General features: G+C 42.6%; 1 protein-coding gene across 1 annotated transcript in view; it reads left to right on the forward strand.

Moving 5' to 3' along the window:
- Nucleotides 1-1,407: 1,407 nt before the first annotated feature.
- MAN1A2 (mannosidase alpha class 1A member 2) overlaps nt 1,408-20,954 on the forward strand; it is a 144,182-nt gene continuing 124,635 nt past the window's right edge. The window contains exon 1 of the mRNA XM_075727805.1: nt 1,408-1,715. Within this exon, the coding sequence (XP_075583920.1) occupies nt 1,408-1,715 (308 nt within the window). The remainder of the gene's footprint in view (nt 1,716-20,954) is intronic.

A 20,954-nucleotide genomic window follows, 5' to 3' on the forward strand; every position in this document is an offset into this window, starting at 1 on the left:
AGGGTAAAACGGTCACGTTTAAGATTCGTAAAGGGTATTTTAGATATGTTTTCTGCCCGTCACTTCATCTATGCCCCTTCTGACAGCGCTTCTGCCTTAACGTTCCCACCGGTTTAAAGCAGCTCGGGGAGCTGGATGGCTCAAGCAGTTGAAGTCGCTAGACCTGGCAGTATTTCTTGCGGATTTTCAGCCCTCAGCTGTCACCGGGCAGCCGCCCCGGGCTGTGTGCTCTGCTATCCCGGCCGATCCCCCAAGATAAACCAAAACCACCGCACCGGGGGACGCACAGGCTGATGCCTTCGTAGGGCACCAGCACGCGTTCCCCGTGCTCACATCAGATCTCGGGGCAGCTCCCTAGGGGCGCGCCCGTCGTGCCAGAGACAGCTGTTGCTCTTCCATGGGGGCCGGCCCGGTCTTTAAGAGGTCCCCAGGCCGATTACGCGGCCCCGCGCTCAGCCGGCTCTGCGCGACGTTTTCCAAAAAAAAACCACCTCGGGTTTCGCTGCCCGACCTGCCACCCTCACCGGCGCCGCCGACCCGGCTGTAAAGCGCAGCCAAGGCCGAGGCCGCTTCCCGCAGGGGGCAACGCCGAGCCCGCCGAGCTGCCCGCCCCGGCCGGCCCTGCCCGCCCCGCCGGCCCCCGCACCCCGGCCGGCCCCGCCCCCTGCCGCCGGGAAGGGCACGGGCAAGCCCCGCCCCTCGCCCCGCCCCTCGCCCCGCCCCTCCGGCGGGAGGGGCGGGGCTCTCTTGGCGGCGGCCTCCTGGAGACCTCGCTTCGCTCAGCGCGCCTGCGCCGCCCGCCGCCGCGCAGGCGCCGTGGGGGCGGGGAGAGGGTCCGGAGTGGAATTGCGGTGGCCGTTCCCGGCGCCGTTGGCGGTCGGCAGCGGGGCGGCGCGGCGCGGCGGGGATGAGCCTCCGCCCGGCCCGGCCAAGGGGACGCGGGCAGAGGGACGCCGCGCGCCAGGCCGGGCCCCCAGCAGCCCGCTGCCCCTCGCCGCTGCCGCCGGCGTCCCGCAGCCGAGCGGCCGCGGAGCTCGGGGAGCGCCGCTGACCGGAGCCGCCCGCTCGGGCCCTGCCGGCCCCCGGGGCGTGGGAGGGGGGCGCTCAGGTAGCGGGGCGGCCGCGCCCCGGCCCGGGCCCCCGGGGGGGCGGGGGCCGTAGGGGCGGCCCGGCCCCCCCCTTCCCCTTCTCTCCCTCGCCCGCCCGCCCTCCCTCCCCCCCGCGCGGTGGTTCGGCGGGCGAGGGGGGACGCGGCCCGGCGCCCGCGGGGAGGATGGTGAAGCCGCCCCCAGCCCCCGCGGCGGGCCGGGAGGCGGCCGAGGCGAGGCGGGCCCGCGCTGCCAGGGCCGCCCTCCGCCGGGGCTGAGGGGATGAGCCGTGCCCGGCGGGGTGGTCGCTAGCGGAAGGATGACCACTCCCGCCCTGCTGCCGCTCTCCGGGCGGAGGCTGCCCCCCCTGAACCTGGGCGCCTCCGCCTTCCCGCACCACAGGGCTACCTTGAGACTCTCCGAAAAATTCATCCTGCTCCTTATTCTTAGTGCCTTCATCACCCTGTGCTTCGGGGCGTTCTTCTTCCTCCCCGACTCCTCGAAGCACAAGCGCTTTGACCTGGGCTTGGAGGATGTGCTCATCCCTCACGTGGACACCAGCAAAGGGGGCAAGAACCTCGGCGGCTTCCTCATCCACGGGCAAGGGCACGACGAGCACCGGCACAGGTGGGTGCCTTCCTCGCCAGTAAGGCGGCGAGCAGGTCCCCGTGGGAGCAGGACCGGGTGGAAGGGAGATCCACTGGAATTGGCCCTTCCCGTACTGCCCTCGCTCCTCTCCCCGGCATCCTCAAGTCTTCCCAACGTGTATCGACTTCTGAGCGCTAGCCTGGTGTCCTCCAGCTGCCATATGTAGCTGTGGCTCCATGTTTTCTTTTCCCGTGTGAATTTAGCCCTCTGGCTAGCGAGGGCTGGGAGGATAAATATGAGCTCTCCTCCGGCGACTGATTTATTTTCCTTGCCCTAGCCGATTCCCTGGGTCAGTCGTTGGAAAAAAAGGGGGTTAAGTTATGGCATTTGTGGAGACGGTATAAGTGACCGAAAAACTGCTGCGTCTTTTCTATAGCTTTTATGTGCTTACTCAGAACAGCTGCTTGTTGCTGAATAGCGTAGCAAAAACTTTGATCTGACAAAGACTTCATGCTGTGACCCAGAGGCTGTCAGCCTGTGACGTGCAGGACACAGAACTGGTGTAGGTGGCACAATTGCTTTTTCTGGCCCTTAAAAAAACTTGTTATAATGTTGTTCTAGACAATTGGAGGTGCTGGTGGCTAAGTTTCCTTAATTGTGTTTGCCAGCGTAAAGAAATTGGAGATAAAAAGAGTAGTTGAGAGTAACAAGAGTAGATGTCATGCTGTTGATAGCTTTTTGGGGCCAACTAAAGCTTTGTGCGGTGCAGGTCTCTAAATGTTCCAGAGTCTGGGTCATGTGAAGTTAAGCCTTCAAAACCGAGATTCAAAAACTTGCATGAGGGTTTTGCAGTATATTTGCTTCTAACATTCATTAATTACTTAAATCCTACCCTAGTGCCTGGATTGTAGTGAAGCTGACTGATCTCTCTTCACTGTCAAAGATGTGTAAAATGTGATGATGACAGGTGATAAAATATATGTTCTTCAATACTCAAATTAGTAATACATGGAATTTAAAGGAAGGTTACTTGTGCTGATAGTGTTCCTTCGAGAACAGTTTAAAATATATCCTATTGACATAAGAATTCTTTAAAGGTTATTTGTGCTAGATTAAAAGAAGAGGGTATCATTGCCTCTTTTTGCTCATCTGTTATGAGTTACAAAGACTACCTGAATACTATGGTATTTTTCCTTAAGGCATCTTTGCTGTTGGATGTCTTGGGGCACTTAGGAGCTCCTTCTCCCTAACTGAAAGGGCATAGATGCTTAATATTTAACAAGGACTTCTTTTGTCTAGGATGTTAATTGCTGGTGCAGTTAAACGTTGCACAAAACGTAGGTTTAGACACTCTCTAATATGCCTTTGAAGTTCTCGTCTTTCACTGTCTTTTTTGTGTGATCTTATTTCTTAGCTTCCCCAGTCACTCTGGTACATGCAGTCAGAATCAGGTTCTGAAATAGAAGACAGATGAAACAAAAAGAGGTGTTCAGCAGAAATTTTCAAAACTCCAGCTGTGACTGTTACACCTTGTGTTGCCCAGTAGATAGGCTGTAGAAAAAAGGAGTTTGTTGATACTGATAGTTCTGGAGTGATGCTCTTGATTAACCTACTTGTGTATGTCCTTTCCAGGTTTCCTCTTTAAGTGTAATTACTGAGGCTACAGCTTTAGTAATGATACAAAGTGCACACCACTTTTGTCTGTCGTGTAGATAAGCAGTAACTTACAGCCATCGGAGCTAAATGCATTTTGCTTGTTTGGGATCTGTTCTTAAAAGAAGTGGCTATCCTGTCATCACTTAACTCTCCTACGGTTCCTCCGTGAGCTACAGATGTGTGTACAGTGTGTCCCAGTCATAAACAGGTTTTTATGGCTGCTTTTTGAGTTGTTATTTGAGCAAGAATAGATATGATTCCTGTTATTTTAGCCCTGCAAACCATTGGATTACTCCGAGCATGTCTTAACTACTGAAAAAGCCTGCCTGCTTAACCTGCTTGTTAGACACTTGTGTGAATGCCACAATAGGTGTTGTGAAGCAAGGTTATGTGCTTTACTTCTGGAGCAACATTTTTGCCTTATTACCTCATAGTCTTATCAACAGGCTGTTTGCTAGCCTGGTGCTGATGTGGTGACTTTTCCATAAAGGAGAAACACCTGCTGCCATTTTCAGTGCTGAGTTCCTGCTTCTGGATTGCAGGGACATTGATGGATGGTGTTTTGAGAAAGTAAAGGGTCTTCAGTAGTGAATTTTGGATTACTTGTTGTCTCAGTTTGGGATGAAAAACTTTATTCAGCTTACTGTCGAGGAGGAAAGTCAAGTGTCAGTTACTCTATAGGGGTTTTTTAGGATGGCACTAAGGAGTTACGGTGCAAAAGATCAAGAGAAAATAACCTACTGGTAATTCAAGGGAGGATGCAGTCTAACATGTGAAGTATGATGATGGATTGACAAGCTGTCTTTCCAAGAATTGTGGGACTTCAGAAGAAATTGGATGAAAGGTTATTCATATGAAGTATAGACTTGATCATGAGATGACAGGTGTGTTGATTTAGTGCCTAAAGGAAAGTGTTTCTTCTGTGAATGCTGCTATTGACATCTGTTGAACAGTAAAAACTATGTATCATGGTTATGCTGCTCCCTTGGTACATAGGCTATAATATTTTAATGCTTATTTTCCCCTATCCCTTAAATTTTGAGCTTTGTAGACTATTGGAGTATATTCATATTTCTATCTTGTAGCAAAATACAGCAATGATGTAGGTAGAATTGTCATGCAGCCATGCTTTAGTGTTGGGTGTACAAACAATGGTTCTTGCTGGACCTTCTCTGCATTCCTTGCATTTCTTTCCCACCTCTTACTCCCTCAAGACATTCTTGAGTGTTTTTTATTATTATTGTTACAGTGCTTATCCCTTGGTGACATTAACTTTACATCTTCCATTAACTTGTTGGTTTTTTACTGCTCCTGTCCTTCTTCCCATCTCCCCTTCCAGACAGAAAAAGCGGGGGAAACTCCCTTACTGATGGTCTGTTCAAAAATTACAGTGTCCTTGCTTACTATCCAAAGAAAACCAACCTTTCTTGTAAGAAGATGGTTAAAATCTGGAATAAAGCTGCGATTTATATTTTGGGAAATGGATGGGCTGTAGTGCAAGTTAATACTAATTTTTAGCTGTTCATTTCATGGGTAAGCTCTTCATGTGCACTTGCAGGATAATGCATGGGGAATGGGTTAGTAATGTTGGAAAGATGTAGCACAAAATTTTGCCTCGGGGGGAGGGAGAGTGGAAAAGGCCAGTCCAGGAATTGTGAAGACATGTGCATACACATGCTTTTTAAAAATCAATTCCATTTCCCAAAGATTAATTTCTCTCCATTTCAAATAGGATATTGCAGAGATTCTGGAATGAGACCTGCACAGTTTTGGAGACACATCTTGCCAAACAAACTTAAGTGTCACTTAAAATTTGTTACACGGTTTTAACTAATGTCACTTCTCCCAACGTCTGCATCTCCTCTGCTGCACAAAAACGCTTGAGGTGTTTCTCGCTACCCAGTTACTTTCCAGCTATCTCAGGTATTTTATTCTTCAGTATCACGTCTGAAAGATAGCTTTGGAACCAAAATAAAACATTCTTATGGTTTCTTGGCATCTGATGTAAATGAGTGAGAATGCAGATGCCCTGTAATCTCCTTGATCGATCATTTTTTTTAAATAAGATTATCTGTAATGTGGAAATTGAGCAGACTTGTTTCTTTAATGATGTGTCAAGCAGCTGCTCTTTCTAATACTTGACAGAAGTTAAGATCATTTCTGTGGTAAAAGTACATTGATCTTGGAGGCAACGAATAATGTAATTTTATGAGCTCAAAGCTGCAAAGCCACTTTGTAATGGCACTTGGACTACTGTTGTGCCAACAATTCATTCCTTCAGAATTTGCAGAGCTGCATCTTCAGCTGCTAAATTCCTGTGTATTACTTCAAGTCATAATTCCTGCCTGTGCTAAAAAAACCCAAACAACCCTCATGTCATCAGATTGATAGCAGGTGCTGCTAATGCAACTGACCACCTCAACTGCCTTGGCCTCTGTGTGTAAGTAGGTATAGATCACTGTAAATCATGCCTTTGACTTTGTTTCTGTGAAGCTAAGGAATATTGACTTCTGTGTTAGGCAAAGATACAAGCTCAGCAGTCTGATATGACCAGTTGTGGGTCAGCAGCTGTATGGCAGTAGTCTAAAAGTGCTCTTTCTTCTGTTGCTCAATATGTGATTGTCTCTATGGCAGTAGCAGCTGCTGTCTCTACTCTTAGGAGGTGAAAGTAACAAAAATTATTCTGCAGACCTTTCGGTCTTAATTTCTTCTTTTAAACCCTGCAGGTTTGTGGTTTTTTTTTTTTTAAACATGAAAGGTTTAATATGCTTCTTTTGAATACCTTTATCTTCTCTGGTCTATATGACTTAATTAGCTGTAGTAGAGTAACCTCTATTACTCAGTGGGATCAGTGTCTCCTGTCATCCTCTGATGTGCCGTGAAGTATAAAAGTGCATAAAAGTCTTTGCTCTTCCTTTTCCACCTTTATTTGAGGCACAGCTTATTAGTGCAATTAAGAGTATTTGCTATTGTGATTCAGAGAACCTGGTTTTTCGCCTGAAAAATCAGGAGCCACTGTAGTGCCCGGGCCCCAACTCCTACTCTGTCCAATTTTTCGTTGCATGAAATTGAGCCTGTCTTCAGAGCAGACTCCACAGTGTTTGTGAAATGTGGACTCTGAGTTTAAGCTGAGGTGCTTGATCTAGAAGCAAGGGTTTTTTTAGGGTGCAACATGCAGGAGATGCAGGTCCTCATGGTGACACGTATGGGAGCTGAAGAGGACAGGAGTAGTGCATTCCAAGTCAGGGCTCAGAAACACCTGGTATGTCTAGGGCAAAGGAGTTGTCACTGCCAGGTGTCAGTCTTCAACTGTTGAACCTATTGCAAGAGCACTGCCAATCTTTATCTGGAGACTTTTCTCGGGTGGCATTTTTAGTAGCCACGTGTCATCCTCTATTCTGGACTCTGTTTTGAGAAGAGGCTTGAGAAATAATGTTGGTACTTGGAGATTTATAGAAATTTGATTTCCCTTGCTTTCCTCTGGAGTCCCCACATTATACTCTTAAACTCAATATGAATTTCTCCTGAGCCTGGTTCTGCTGAAATTAGTGCATTATGTTGTAGGCTGAGAAATGCTTTCATCTTTGAATTACGAAATGGAAATTCTGGACCATCTGTCTAGATGTCCTCCCTCCTTCCCCCCCATCTGCTGAACAGCCTACATCGTATGCAGAGTGCTGCTTTCTTCAAGTTATCTTGCTGTATGCCAGTTTGTCAAAGTATTTCCTATATTATGAAAGAGAGGAGTTGAGAGCTGGTGTTCTCCAGTTCTTATCCTTTCCAGTTAAAAAAAAAAAGAAGTTTTAACTTGTTGGTTTTCTGCATGATCTACACTTTGTCTATGTGCTGGAAAACAATCAGGCGTGGGAAAACTGCAGAAAGTCTGCTGGCTGGATTTAGGCCAGCTTAGTGGGTGGGAGGCAGTAGCACTTTGGTTCATTCGGAATTTTGTAGATTAAAATCTCCAAAGAACTTTAGCATAAATGTGGGTTGCTTGATGATGGTGGCAGGGTAGGCAATAGTAAGCAGCATGGGTAGTTGTGGGCACATTGCACTATAAGAGTTCTTCCATCTTCTGATCCTCTCAATTTACTATAGTAAGTGCAAACATCTTGATCCTACTCAGCTGGTTCTGCGTTCTGAGGTTTTTGCTTCCTTACAACAAATGTATGCAAAACTCATTGCGAGTTTGGTGGCATCACATGTTGTATGTGTACAGGTTTTCATAACAATTGAACTGAGACTGAATATGGGCAAAGAGGAAAAATTTTGTAATGCCTTCCTTCTCTTCTTATGTCCTTCCCTAAGAAGCCCACAAAGACCCAAACATTGTCAGTGCTTTTATTCCACCATTCCGCACTTTAATTATTGCAGCTCTCAATGTCAAGAAGAGTCTGGTCTGATGGGTAGGCAGCTGTTTCTCACAGTAGTTATTCAGGCTAACAAAGTGGGAACTTGAGGGCATGTGTTTGGCTATTGCTTGTGGGATTTATTCTTTTCCCTTCATTTCCAGCTGCAGGCTCAAGTGAGTGCTATCATATGTCTTAATTCAGTAACTAGATTATCACTTTATTACTAAAATTCAGAGTTCTGTTGCAAGTTACCTGTTCGTGGGGAGAGGAGAGGAGAGCCCAACAAGGTAGCAAGGCCAAGAAAGGGGAAAAATAAGTACCTTTCCTCTGCCGCCCCAAACCTTGAAATAAAAAGTCTGAGGGCTCTACGTGGCATGTATGATTGCAGGTACTTTGGAAAAGTTACATTTACAATGTAGTTATTTACCTCTTATTTGATCAATATAACTTCTGCTATTTGTCTTCAAATTCAACAAATAGATTTTACTTTATTATCTTACTGTATTGAGAGCATATACACTTATTCATGGGGGAGGAAATACTGGGAAAAGCTTTGAGAACTGCTAAGTTCTTGTAATATATGTTTGCTCATGAAATTTGTAGGCTTTTGATTCCTTTTGTCTTTATGTTGTTGTCTGATCTAGTGTCCTGTACAGAGCAAATTATGTAGCTTCATCCATTCACTCAAATAAAGATCTGGAGGTTCTGTATTGTTTGTATTATTTAGTATTTGAAGGTCTCAAAAAAATAAGGGAGGTAATTTTCCCTGGTAACTTCCAGACTTGTTTTTTGGGTACCCAACGAGGTACACCGGTGTTTCTAAAATTAAAAAAAAAAAAGAGAAGATATGTTATAGGTTGTTTATTAACCTTCTTTTCTAAGCTAGAGACTGCTTTTTAAAGGTATCTTTAGCTTTGTCTCCTAAGCAAACAAAGTTTACGTGGCTGTCCCGTATGTTCACCTGTAGTGCTTGCTGACCCTGTTGTGTTCTCTATTCCCTCTTTCTCCCCCCTAACCTCTATCAGCAGCAAAGGGTGATCTATCAAAATAAGTATGTTTCTATATCTTGTGCATATCTCAGTGGTGGGTGAAAGAGAAAGACCTTAATTGGGGACAGTGCTGAAGGAAGAATTGCAGCTATGAGCCTGAGAGTCATCTGTGATACTTGGTCTGCTGCTAGTCAGTCTGCACAAGTGTAACTCTGACCCAGCCACAGCACGTGTCCTCTGTTCTTCACTGATCGCTGGAGAAGGGTGGTTGGAAATTAATGCTGTGGCAAGAAAGAGCTGGGTTTTATGGGATGCCAGTAGCAGTGGGGTGCGTTACCGAGGTGGTAGGAAACATTGGGACAGAAAGCTAAAGGCCACTGACGTATGAAATACTGAGCTACATTAGTTCTGCTCCTTACAGGATTTATTTGCCCAAACGTTGAATCTTATTTATGATTATGTCTTGCTGCGTTCATTTTTTAAAATATTCTTATGATGCAAATCCATGAACTGGATTACCTTGCATATGGTATTCAGCATTAGTTTCATTAATGTTTTATGTGCTTTCTTACCTGTTAGTCACCTGTTAAACCACCAGAGGATTTTGTAAAAGCTTACAATGGACAGGTAGCTATTTTCTATGATTCTATTTGAGAGAGCAAGTTTGAGGTTTTCATTTGGCTTAACATTATGTAATCTGATCAGTATGGCATGAGCAAAATTACAGCTTTAAGGGAGTGCCTACGATGAAAGTATTTTCTTGTTGTAAAAGATTTAAGAGCTCTTAAATGAGATTACTTTGTGTCTATTAACACCAGGATGCAGAAATGTCAATTTTCACATTTAATATGTGCTGGTAGCAACTTGGAAGACTTTTGCAAGATGACATTCATCTCAGCTGAGGTTTAGCACTGTTTGTAGGTCAGCAAGGCATTTGAAGTTTGCACAGGCAAGCTGCATAAGTAGTTTCTCCCTTTCAGTAATTTGTTATCATTTTTCTGCGGGACCTGCTGACATGTTTGAACTGCTGAAGTGTACAGTCAGGCCACTTAGGAGCCGGTAACTGTCACTGGTAAATCAAACTAATCCATTTTACTTTTTATTGGTTCAAACTGAATGTGCTCACAAAGGGCAAGAAAAACATCTTGTCTGTGGGAGCGGCATCCTTCAGTGGGAAGGGGAAGATCGCATCTGCCATGTTCTTGCTCTGAATATCCTGCTGGATAAGTAAACTTGTGCTGAATACACTGGGTTGTACCTGTGGTTTAGGTTAGTTGGCTAGAAGAATAGCTTACAGCATGTGCTATTTCCTCAGCAGATTTTTCTGGATATGTTGCTATCTTTACAAATGTATTGCATTTTGAGTGCTATTTACTATTTTTCCTATGCAAGTTAAGGGATCTGCTTTTGCTTCAGAATACTTGCATCCTTTCTGTAGTATATTTAAAAAATCATAATCCAGAGTTGACTTTCTGGACTGCAGACTTCCTGCTTGTTTTCCGTATTTTATGAAATAAAATTTGCTCTATGCTTTATAAACAAAACTTGAAAAAACACCCGCCACTCTCTGGGCTTGTTTGAGATAGCAAAAGTAGTGGGCAAGATGCTTCTTAGAGAAGAGGGGAGTTACTGTCCTGGATAAGGTACAATATAAGAAAGAGAAAATTCAGTCCTGAAAAAATGATAGCATGAACTAGTTTGACTAAGCATGTTTCTAGTGACTTTTTAAATCTCTTGTTAATCAGGTTTATCTTGGAAATGCTGACTGTTGTTTAATTCTAAACTTAATAATTGCAGATGATGCAAGCGTGTGCCTGTTTTTGCAGTGCTATAATCACACATCCTTAGTTTCCTAAAGACATCTGTTCTGCTGTTGTTGGCTTCTATTTGACTGGAAAGTGTTCTCCGAATTAAGTAATGCATGTATTGAATTCTGAATTGCAATGCACAGTCTTCTGAAGAAGAAAATACTGCAGAGGGGTAAGTGGGCTCTTCTGCATCATGGAATTCCAATGTTATAAAGGGTATTCAAGGAATTAAAATTTCTGCTTTTGTGAGTAATTCCACCTTCTAGAGACAGTGGAATCCACAGCAATGAAAATATTAATGGGTCTGTGAAACAGCCATTTTCCAGTAAATAAGAAAAATCAAAACAAATGAGAAATAGTGCTAAGAATTAAATTTTTAACTTCAGTTTTATCACTGTATCTTGTACATTATTTTAACCAGTTGTTGTTACTCTGAACTGTTAAAAATACTGATTTAGGTACTTAAAAACAGTCAAGTTGGATCTACTACCTGGTATACTTGTTAAATTGGTCCAGATCAGTGCAGTGAAAAGTTCATAGAGCATGAATGTTATGCCTATTTCTGTGAAATGAATTACTAATTCACATCCCAGATGATGGAAGGGAACTTAACTGCACTGCAATAAATGTCCCCCTGATAACTGAGAATTTTTTTTTGTTTTATGTCATGTCTGGGAACTTCCTCATATTGAGGGACTGATACCTATGGGAGGATACCAAGGTATCTGTATATGTGGTATCTATAAACCGCTCACTGAAGGGGATAACCAATTGCTACTGCTGGCATTTCAATACTTGCATGTGAAACTTTAAAACCAATGGCTAATGAGGCGACTGATATTCTGCTGGAAGTTTTTATGACTAACTTCCGTTACGAACCTGGTTCAGCTTTTTCTTGTAGTGGTATTGGTGAACAGAATGATTAGGAATCATTCAAAGTTGTATTGGTAACCAAAGGAAGCTCTTTTATAAAAACAACACCAAGACCTAGTAAAAAACCCTACCCAAAAATAAACAGCCCCTTCCCCCCGCCTTGGTATTACTTCATGTGAAAATTAACAACAAAATACCGGTGATGGAAGAGACCCTGGAAACTTTCTGGCTGGCTTTTACCTGGTCCTGTGTTGGCATTGCAGCATTTGATAGCTGCTTGCTGGCCAGAGTGGGCGATGGGAACAGTTTATTGACTCAAATGCTTAGTGGTGATTTTGTTCTTGTGTGTGTGAAACAACAGAATTTTTGAGATTGTTACTAACATTACATGTGAACCCCAGGTCCTTGGTTTGCTCTGGGTTTTTTTATACATCTGTAGTCTTTTGATATGATTATTTTGGTTTCTATAAATCACTTGAGCACTGATTTTATTCAGATGGATCTGCTATTGCAGTTATACATAGTCATTTGCTTGACACCCCCCCTCCCCTCTTTAGACATAATTTTCTCAAAATAGCATCTGGCCGTCACACTACAGTGGGACTAGATCATCCAGTCTGCTGCTATTACAAAGAAAAATGAGGCTTGACATATTCGTGTCAATTTGGCAAGATGCCTGAATCATTGTGCTCAATGAAATATGTGACGTTTCAAGTGGTAGTGTAACCTGCAGGAACACTTGCAGGAGAAACTTAAGGCACTGCAAAGAAAATGCCATCTTTATTTGGTCTGGGAGGTTCAGGTACTGACAGAAGTCACCTGATCAGTCCCCAGCACAAGATTGTGATTTAGTCCATTAAGGTATATAACTTTATTCACAATTTTTTGTACTCTAGAATTTGCTGGTTGTGATACTGGGATAATTTAAAGTGCCTTTTGAGATTAAAAGAAAAAAAAAACCCATGGAAATATGGAGCCTCCTTTCATACAGTAACAAGTAAACAAACTGACAACCAGCCTGAACTCCAAAGTGGTGTGTATCATTTTTGAGTAAGTTATAATCACCTGCTGTTCTTTGGTTCCCTAGCAAGTTTGTTTTGAACCTTCATGGGTTCATAGTAGGTGATTTTTAGAAAAAAGCAAACTGTAATATTGTCTACTGTTCTAGTAACTAGAAAATATGTGGAAGCGTAAAAAAATTAAAATATTCCTTAAATTTGATACATAACAAATTCATTTTTCTATCTGATTTCTGTTAATAAGAAAAAATTGTGGAACCTGTGCAGACTAAGTAGAGTTCTTCCAAGCTGCCTTGAAGAATTGCCTTACACTGCATCAGCCATAACCTTGCCTCACCAGCTTTCAGGTGGGTTCAGTAATGCTTAAAATAGAATGCCTTTTGAGATTTAGAAAGCCTTACATTTACATCAAACCGTTCAAAAACATTTGTGGCAGTTTTTGGTTTAGCATTTTATTTTCAGTTTCTGCTCTATCTTTCCTTTTTATAGAATCGGTCACTTATTTTTAGCTATTTGACCCTACTGTTTTCAGTTCAGTGCTCAACAGTTGAAATAAAACAGGGCTGCAAAGGTGGAAACTGCTATCCAATGGTTGTGTAGTCCAAGACACCTAAAACAGCATCATCATCTTCTCTGTTGTGTGGAGATGTGAAAGTTGGGAGAGCAGAGGAGGATAGGAGGAGATGGATGTAACCCAGTGTTCCTTTATGCCATGCTGTTTTTCAGGTCACAGATAGCCTTTACCCCAACCTTCCTCCCACAAAGGCTAGGTGTGGTCCCAAAACACATTGTGGTGACAGGTGGCTAATACCGCCTCATCTTCTTTTAACCTGTTAAGAGTGACTGAACTTTAACCTCTGAGAAGCAAGAGTGAATAAAAGCCTCCATAACACTCAAGAAATCTTCAAGAAGGGAAGCTACACTAGGCTTTGACAGTCATCTTAAATTCCATGTTTTGTGTTCTTTATTTTTTTTCTCCCATCCCTTCTTTCTGGAATCCAAAATGATAATGACTGAAGGTGACGTAATGTTTATAGGGGGAGGGAATTAAGCTTCCATTTCCTAGTCTGAGTGCTTGATTTTGCAGCATCTTTACTTCAGGGTTGGAAAGAACTTCCAACTAATATTGACTTCCATGCATGCTAATGGCTGCAAGGATATGACCTTTTGCCCCAGCATTAATTTTCAGAAATAGAGTCTTTCTGTATAAAATTGCTATGGGTATGTGTTTGGCATCTTCTAGCATACACAGAGGTTCTTCAAGCAGGAGATACACAGCAATTATTTGTTGGCTCGTGCAGGAAGCCTGGCCAGTTAGACTATTTATGGAGAATTAATGTGCTTACCAGATCGATGAGTCCTTGCTGGCCTGGAAGGTGTAAGGTAGGAAAATATCAACCTCCTTTGAATCTTGGAGTGGTTTGATTCTTGATCTTGCTGAGTCAACATGTTCCAACTCCACTTTTTTCTCAGATTTTATGCCTTTTTGAGTCAATATTTTTCTCTGGAATTAAGTTAGTGTCTCAGCAATTTTACTCCTTTTCTTAACCTTTTGTGGCTTACAGCTGTGAGAGTATCCTCTCGTAACTGTTTTTGGTGGAGCTGAGCCCAAGCTCACACTGGACTTTGGGTCGTAAGGAGTTGAATCTCTTGGTTTGGTGATCTTGGGACTGCATGGTTGTTTACTCTGGACCAAGATGTTTGAAACTATTGGGTCAGAACTTCTCAAAATAAACATGATTTTGTTGCCTACAGCCAGTGAAGGAAAGAGTCACGGGTTGTTTTCTAGTTCCAGAGTTTCCATTAGTCAAATCAACAGTGTTACTCTGAGTAATCTCTTTCTTAATTATGTACTGTTATATTATGGATAATATATTTGTTAGGGAAATGACCTCTTTTTTCATGAAAGAGGTAGGGAAGTTGCCATAATAATTTGAGCTAGTGAAACAGATTTTAATTTAATCTTAGAGGAATCGAGCATATGACAGCTGTCCATGAGCTGCATTTTGTTGCTGGGAATTTAGAAAGTTGACTATGGCAGTAGTGGTGAAAGAAGAAATTTGACTTTACACACTGGGTGTATGTGTGATTGTATTAAGCAAATTAACAGAGGAGGTAATGCAGTGTGTACTTTGTACTGTTTATAAAGCTCTCTGAAAAATCTGAGATTCTACTGATGAAGACAATTCAAAGATCAATTGCTGAGACATTTTATATCCCCAGATCTTCTGTTTTAGATTCATGTTCTGGGCTACAGTACTTCTGTGTATTTTCTGTCTTGGACGCAAACTACTCTTGACATGACCAACTCATCTGTTGTTGCATACATCTAAAGCTGGTATATGTAGTCTGTAAAACATTTTTAATATTAAAGTATTTCACTGATACTGGGAATAGCACTGGTAGCTGTTAATCAACAATTCATTGTTTAGTTTAATCTGTTAATTTTATCATAGGTTTATGAAAAACATCCATGATAGTTCTAGATGTATATACTAGATGTACTACTGTTGTAGAGTTCTAGATATATATATACTGCTGAAACGTTGCTCATTTGCTGTACTTTGTTTCACTTCTTGTATCCTGACAATATTTTTATTGCAGATGTGTATGAACAAAAATCTGCTTAGCAGTTCCTGAAGAATGCCAAGTCATCTTTAGCTGACTTAATTGTAATTTTTAAGAGTAGTTAAATCATCACAACTTCCTCTTTTTTACTTTTTTTGCATTCTATTGCATTTACCATTGTGATGCTAACATCCTTACCTTGTTTATGGGTCAGTCATTCCTTAGATGACATGCTGGATTTTACTAACCTAGCTGGCTGTCAACAATATTGTTTACTCAGTTGGGAAGACACTGCAGTTGGGAAGGTGTCTTTTTCAGTGTGAAGCGTATCACTCATATTCTCTGCAGTTTGCTCATATAGGAGGAAACTCCACTGCATAATTTATGGTAACGATATCTACATCCTTGAAGATACTCAGCAGCTGTCTGGACGTGGTCCTGGGCAACTGGCTCTGCGTGGCCCTGCTTGAGCAGGGGGGTTGGACCAGATGATCTCCAGTGGTCCCTTCCCACCTCAACTTTTCTGTGATTCTGTGACGGGGACTATATTCTCTTCTGATGTACAAAAACCTGCTTTCCATATTTATAAGTGTACTGAGTATTGTGAGCCTTGCATTGTTATATTATTTTGGGTGGGGGTTACTGATCCAGTGTTGCTTTTCTGACCTTTTTTAAGAGGAAAAAACACCTAACACCCAATTATCTGTCTCTTGAATTAAAATTGTGTAGTTATTTTAATGTGGAAACTTATTAGAAGCACCTGGAAGGCTAAATAATTTGTCACACAGTTGTCTTTCATCCTCTGCTTTATTGACAAGATTAAAGCACTTTGGGAGTAATGAGATACAGTTTTGCTCTGCGGAACAGTGCAGATTAAACTGTATGTCATGATTTCCAGGTATTTTGTTGCTCTATCTTTAGTTAACTTTTTTGGCTGATTTGCCAAGTAGAGAGGTATAAAGCTTTGCTATTCTTTCCTCTAACCAATCCCAGCAGTGCTGTATGGGAGAACTTTTATAGAGTATTTATTTTTTAATTAATCCATTATTACTGTTAAAAGTATATCCCCACTGCAATCTGTGTCCTTTTATATGAAATCCTTTTGAATCATGGTATAAGTGCTATATATATATTTGGGGTTTTTTTCCCCTGAAATAAGTAAGGACTGTGTTTAACTATAGAACATTGCCTGCAGCTCCTGTCCTTTCTGGCTTTTTTTCATGATGTGTCACGAAATACCTTCTGAAAGCTATTGATATCCTGAGACTGAGTTCAAATTAATTTTTTTTTTCCTGTTGTTGCCCCATAATTCTTCCAGTTTCGGTGAGGCAGGACTACATTTTAAACTGCTGCCACATAGAAGGAAGGGTGTGCTGGTGACTGGTGTGATCCTGCCAGTCCTGTGGTGCAAGGAGCTGATCTGTGTCTTTCAGACAAATCAAATGCTGCTCCTATGGCACAGCAAGGCTGACTGACTAGCACTGGTGCTGTATTAGCCAGGAGGATTGTGTATAACTGTTCTTTGGTGGCAAGAGGAGCAAGTCAGAATTTGCTGTATTTGGACTGTAGACCAATAGACCTGTATTTGGACTAAGCTGCACGCCCCTAGTAGTATTGTTCCCCTGCAATGAAGAGCTTGTATCAGTCTCATATGGTAGATTGCAGGGTGTTCTCCCTCCTCGTCAAGCTCTTTGTCATACAACATTTTAGTGCATGGCCTATGGCGCCATGCATGTTGACTGCTATTCTTATTTTAGATGCATTGATATACAGGTGTCAATTTACAGTATAGCTATATGGTAACAGTTATAGGTGGAGGAGGAAGATAAATCTGAGGGGTATGTGTGAACTTCCAATAGGGTATTTAAAGCACTGTTGCTTCTGAGATGTGGAAAGCAACTCTAGCTGGGTGAGTAAGATAGCATTATGGAAATGTGGTAGCTTGTGTCAACAGAACATCTGTGTGAGGGTAGTCACTTCCTTAGAGCTCTGTAGGACCTGCCAGAGGCTTTCCCGTGCAGAAAAGTCTAGTACCATCTGCTTATCTGAAAGTTTGCCATCTCTGAGTCTACATTATATGCTATTTGCTACTTTCACTTTTCAGTAGCCTTTCTCTTTATGTGTATTTTTGCTGTCAACTTATTTTATATTTGAATAATTAAGAGTTTTTAGACTAAGACCATACTAATATCATGGCTATTGCTTTAAATTGCTAACTTTCTCCAGCGGTTTTTCTTCAGTTGGTGAGTGTCTTGGGGTTTACTGCTGGAGATCAGGCTGCTGAGAAGACTCATGGTGTGAAAAGAGGGAGCTACCGTACTTACTGTGGGTACCCCTTTTGAACACAGACATCAGGAAGAAGACACTGCTTCAGCTAATATAAGTCTCATTTTTCCAGTATAGGGGGTGGGAAAAGGGAAAGTACCCGGTTAGGAACAAGGAACCTGGAGGGGGAAATTGAGCCAGGGCTAGCAGAGGGCCTTGGTGGTGGTGTGGAGCAGCAATTAATTTCTTTCTTTGGAAGCTGGAGATATGAACTGCACGTGGAGCAAAATTGAAGGGGGTGGGATGACTGTGAAATAGTGCCTTTTGCTTTCCTCCCCTTTTTCCCTGAGCAGAAAAAGATCAATGTTGTCTGAGGCATAAGAAGAGGCAGGTGTTGGCTGAGATATCAAAGACTAATCAGAGTGGCCTTGGGTAGAGGAGATGTTTGAAGCAAGTTGGTGCTTACTAAGGCATAAATAAAATTTAGGATGGTAGGGAGTGACTCTTACTTGATGGAGGAAGCAATATCACTGGGATAAACTAGAGGAAAGGGAACCATATGGCTGAGTGAGGGGATACTGGTGATGGTGGGGAAGGGAATGACTGGGGTTAATGGCCATGTGAGAGTGTGTGCACAAAACATGATCTCTGTAGCTTGGGCTCTAATTTAAGGTCCCTGAACATGCAGGTCTATAACACTTGAAGCTCATGCCCCATTCTGCTGTGTCCAGAGCCATTTAATCTTGCCTATGCTTGCCCCAACAGTAGTGTTTGGGCAGTCAGCCAGTTAGGAGACCTGATTTGGCCTGAAATGATCAGTGATTTTTCAGCTGGCTCAGCTCACCACTGGCTGACTGGCTTACTGCCTGGTCTCCTGAGTACCAGCATAAGGAGTAAAGGAGCTTGTTTTTGTAGGGCAACTAAAGCCCTGAAGCTTAAAGAATGATTTGTACAGACATGGTCACCAACACAAGAAATATAGTTGTTATATCCTTATTACATAAAACAATATTCCAACTCTTATTGTTGATCGTATTATTAATGCTGCAGTCATACACCACCAATCTTTAATAAATCAGCAGCATGTGTGGACATACCAGCATCATTCACATGCTAGTTGACTTGTTTCTACAGAACCACTACCTTTCTAGCCATCAATGACTCACTCCAGCAACACCAGGGAAGTGTTCCTCTGCACTATCTGGCTGGTGCTTGGGAGAGGGGACCCATGCTGATGGTGAGCAACTCTTACTCATCCAGGGATATTCTCTTACCAGTTCACACAGGTGGACTTCTCTACCTCAGGCATACAGTGAAGGCAGTGTCATTTCCTCTTCGACTGGAAGTTGGGTCTGCAGATGGGTCCCATCTGAGTTTATCAGAAGAAATTCCTGAAGCTTAACCAGCCACAGCTTGGGCTTGCATTGGTGATCTCTGCTGTAGGTGTTGTGTGGGTTGTCCAGTCAGTTCATTTATCTCACCATGATTTTATTTGATAGCCCTCAGTTTCCAGCAGATCCTTTCCTTTTTACTGCTGGCTTTGACTGTTTACTTCTGAGCTCTACAGTTAGTTTCATTTCTTGTTATACCAGTCACCTTAAAGCTATAATTTACACATTTGTCTCTGGCAGGCTCTGTTAAAGGAAGGCCATGTGGACTCATCCGTAGAGGGAAGATTGCTCCTGCTTCTTTACCCGTGTTAGCTTTGGCTATCATCTGACCCCATCATCAGCTAATTCAGGGAGCTAATCCCATGCAAAAAGCCTCAGAACAAACAAGTGTCCAGGAGAGCATTACCAAGCCTCTAGATTGTCTACTGTGTTAAGACCCTTGATCAGTTCACCAGCCACTGACAAGGGCCAGAACTGGTGCAAGGTTGAGTGGGACCTTTCGCTTGGCAGTAGCTAGGTATTAATCAGCTTAAATATAATGTGAAACTGTAGCTGGAGTCTCTTTTTCTGCTGCAAGCTGATATGTGTGAAACCCTGTCAAGGTATTTTTCTCTTCTTCTGATGTTGACCTACATAGTAACTGATAGCAAGAGGCTGTCATCCTCTATTAGCTCAACTGGTAGTGTCTCTTGCGGATGTAAAGCTCCAACCTTACCATTTTGAATCACTGGGATGTTAAAATGATTGTCATAATTTTTAGTGATTGCTGCTTCTTAGTTTCCTTAAAAAACACCCCTCTACCCCGAAACACTCCCCTTTCCCCAAACACAATTCTATACAGCAAATGTCTTTTGGCATCCTGTTTTGCCTTTCTGGTGGATTGAGGTGTGTTCTTAAGGCTACTTACTTGACACTTGTCCTGGTTTCGGCTGGGATAGAGTTAGTTTTCTTCCTAGCAGCAGGCATAGTGCTGTGTTTTGGATTTAGTAGGAGAAGAATGTTGATAACATGCTGATGTTTTTAGTTGTTGCTGAGTACTGCTTATGCTAGTCAAGGACGTTGTTTCAGCTTCCCATGCTCTGCCAGGCGCACAAGAAACTGGGAGGGGGCACAGCCAGAATAGTTGATCCAAACTGACCAAAGGGCTATTCCATACCATATGACGTCATGCTCAGTATATAAACTGGGGGGGGTTGGCCGGGGAGCAGCGACCGCTGCTCGGGAACTGTCTGGGTATCGGTCGGAGGGTGGTGAGCAATTGCATTGTGCATCACTTGTTTTGTATATTATTATTACTATTATTATTATTATATTGTTATTATTATTATTTTACTTTATTTCAACTATTAAACTGTTCTTATCTCAACCCAGGAGTGTTTCTCACTCTTACTCCTCCGATTCTCTCCCCCATCCCATCAGGGTAGTGGGAGTGAGCGAGCGGCTGCGTGGTACTGAGTTGCTGGCTGGGACTAAACCATGACAGTCCTTCAAAAGTCAGCCAAATATTACTGCTCACAGTTGGTGTGTTTAATTTTTTTCTGATTGTTATTTGAAACTAAATAAAACTGGTTCTTAAAAAAATAAAGTGAAGTTAACTCTATGAAAGTGGGTTAAAAGAGGTGTTTGCTTGCTAACTGTGTTGCTTGAAAAGTTTTCTTGGTCTGTTTTATGGTTTGCTTGGTCTTTTTTCAAAACAGCGGTAGACCAGGAGTTATCCTTCTATTATTGTTCTTCCTGGACTCGCATGTTTAGTGTGGGTTTTTTGGTGGATTTGTTTTGCAAATTCTTTTCAAGTATGTCCTCTCTTTTCTTTCATTTTAGAACAAGCTTATAATGTAGATATGGAATGTCACAGAAGTGTCATCTGTCCTACCACATGTGGAGAGTGAGGCTGTCCTAGTATATTAAGTATTGAATATGTTTATATTTAGCACTTCCCATTGTAGGGAGTTAATGCAGCTTTCTCTGTGACATTCTTAATAGTGATTTCAGCAAGCCTTTGATACCTGCTAGAGGAGAGTTTTCAAGCTGTATCTTGTGAAGGTAAACAGGTAAAATCCTGTTTCTCTTCTGCTTAAATGTTCTTTCACATATTGTGTTCCTGTGTCTCAGGTGAAATGTTAGGAAAGTCTTCATAGCTTATTAGTCAAACTAATATCACGTTCTGTTACTGGGCTAAACTACCTGAACAAGAGCATGCTATAATCGATATATGTGTGAAGAAATTCCTTTTCTTTACCATGTGAGTATGCGGAAGGAACAGGAATTTCTCAGCTGGCTAAGGCTCCTACCTAAACCTTGTTCAATTTCTGGAGGCTGTTTGTGTCCTCTCAATCACTCCTGAAGGTTTTCTGCAT

The sequence above is a fragment of the Pelecanus crispus genome, chromosome 1 (assembly GCF_030463565.1).
Source record: "Pelecanus crispus isolate bPelCri1 chromosome 1, bPelCri1.pri, whole genome shotgun sequence".
Lineage (NCBI taxonomy): Eukaryota > Metazoa > Chordata > Aves > Pelecaniformes > Pelecanidae > Pelecanus > Pelecanus crispus.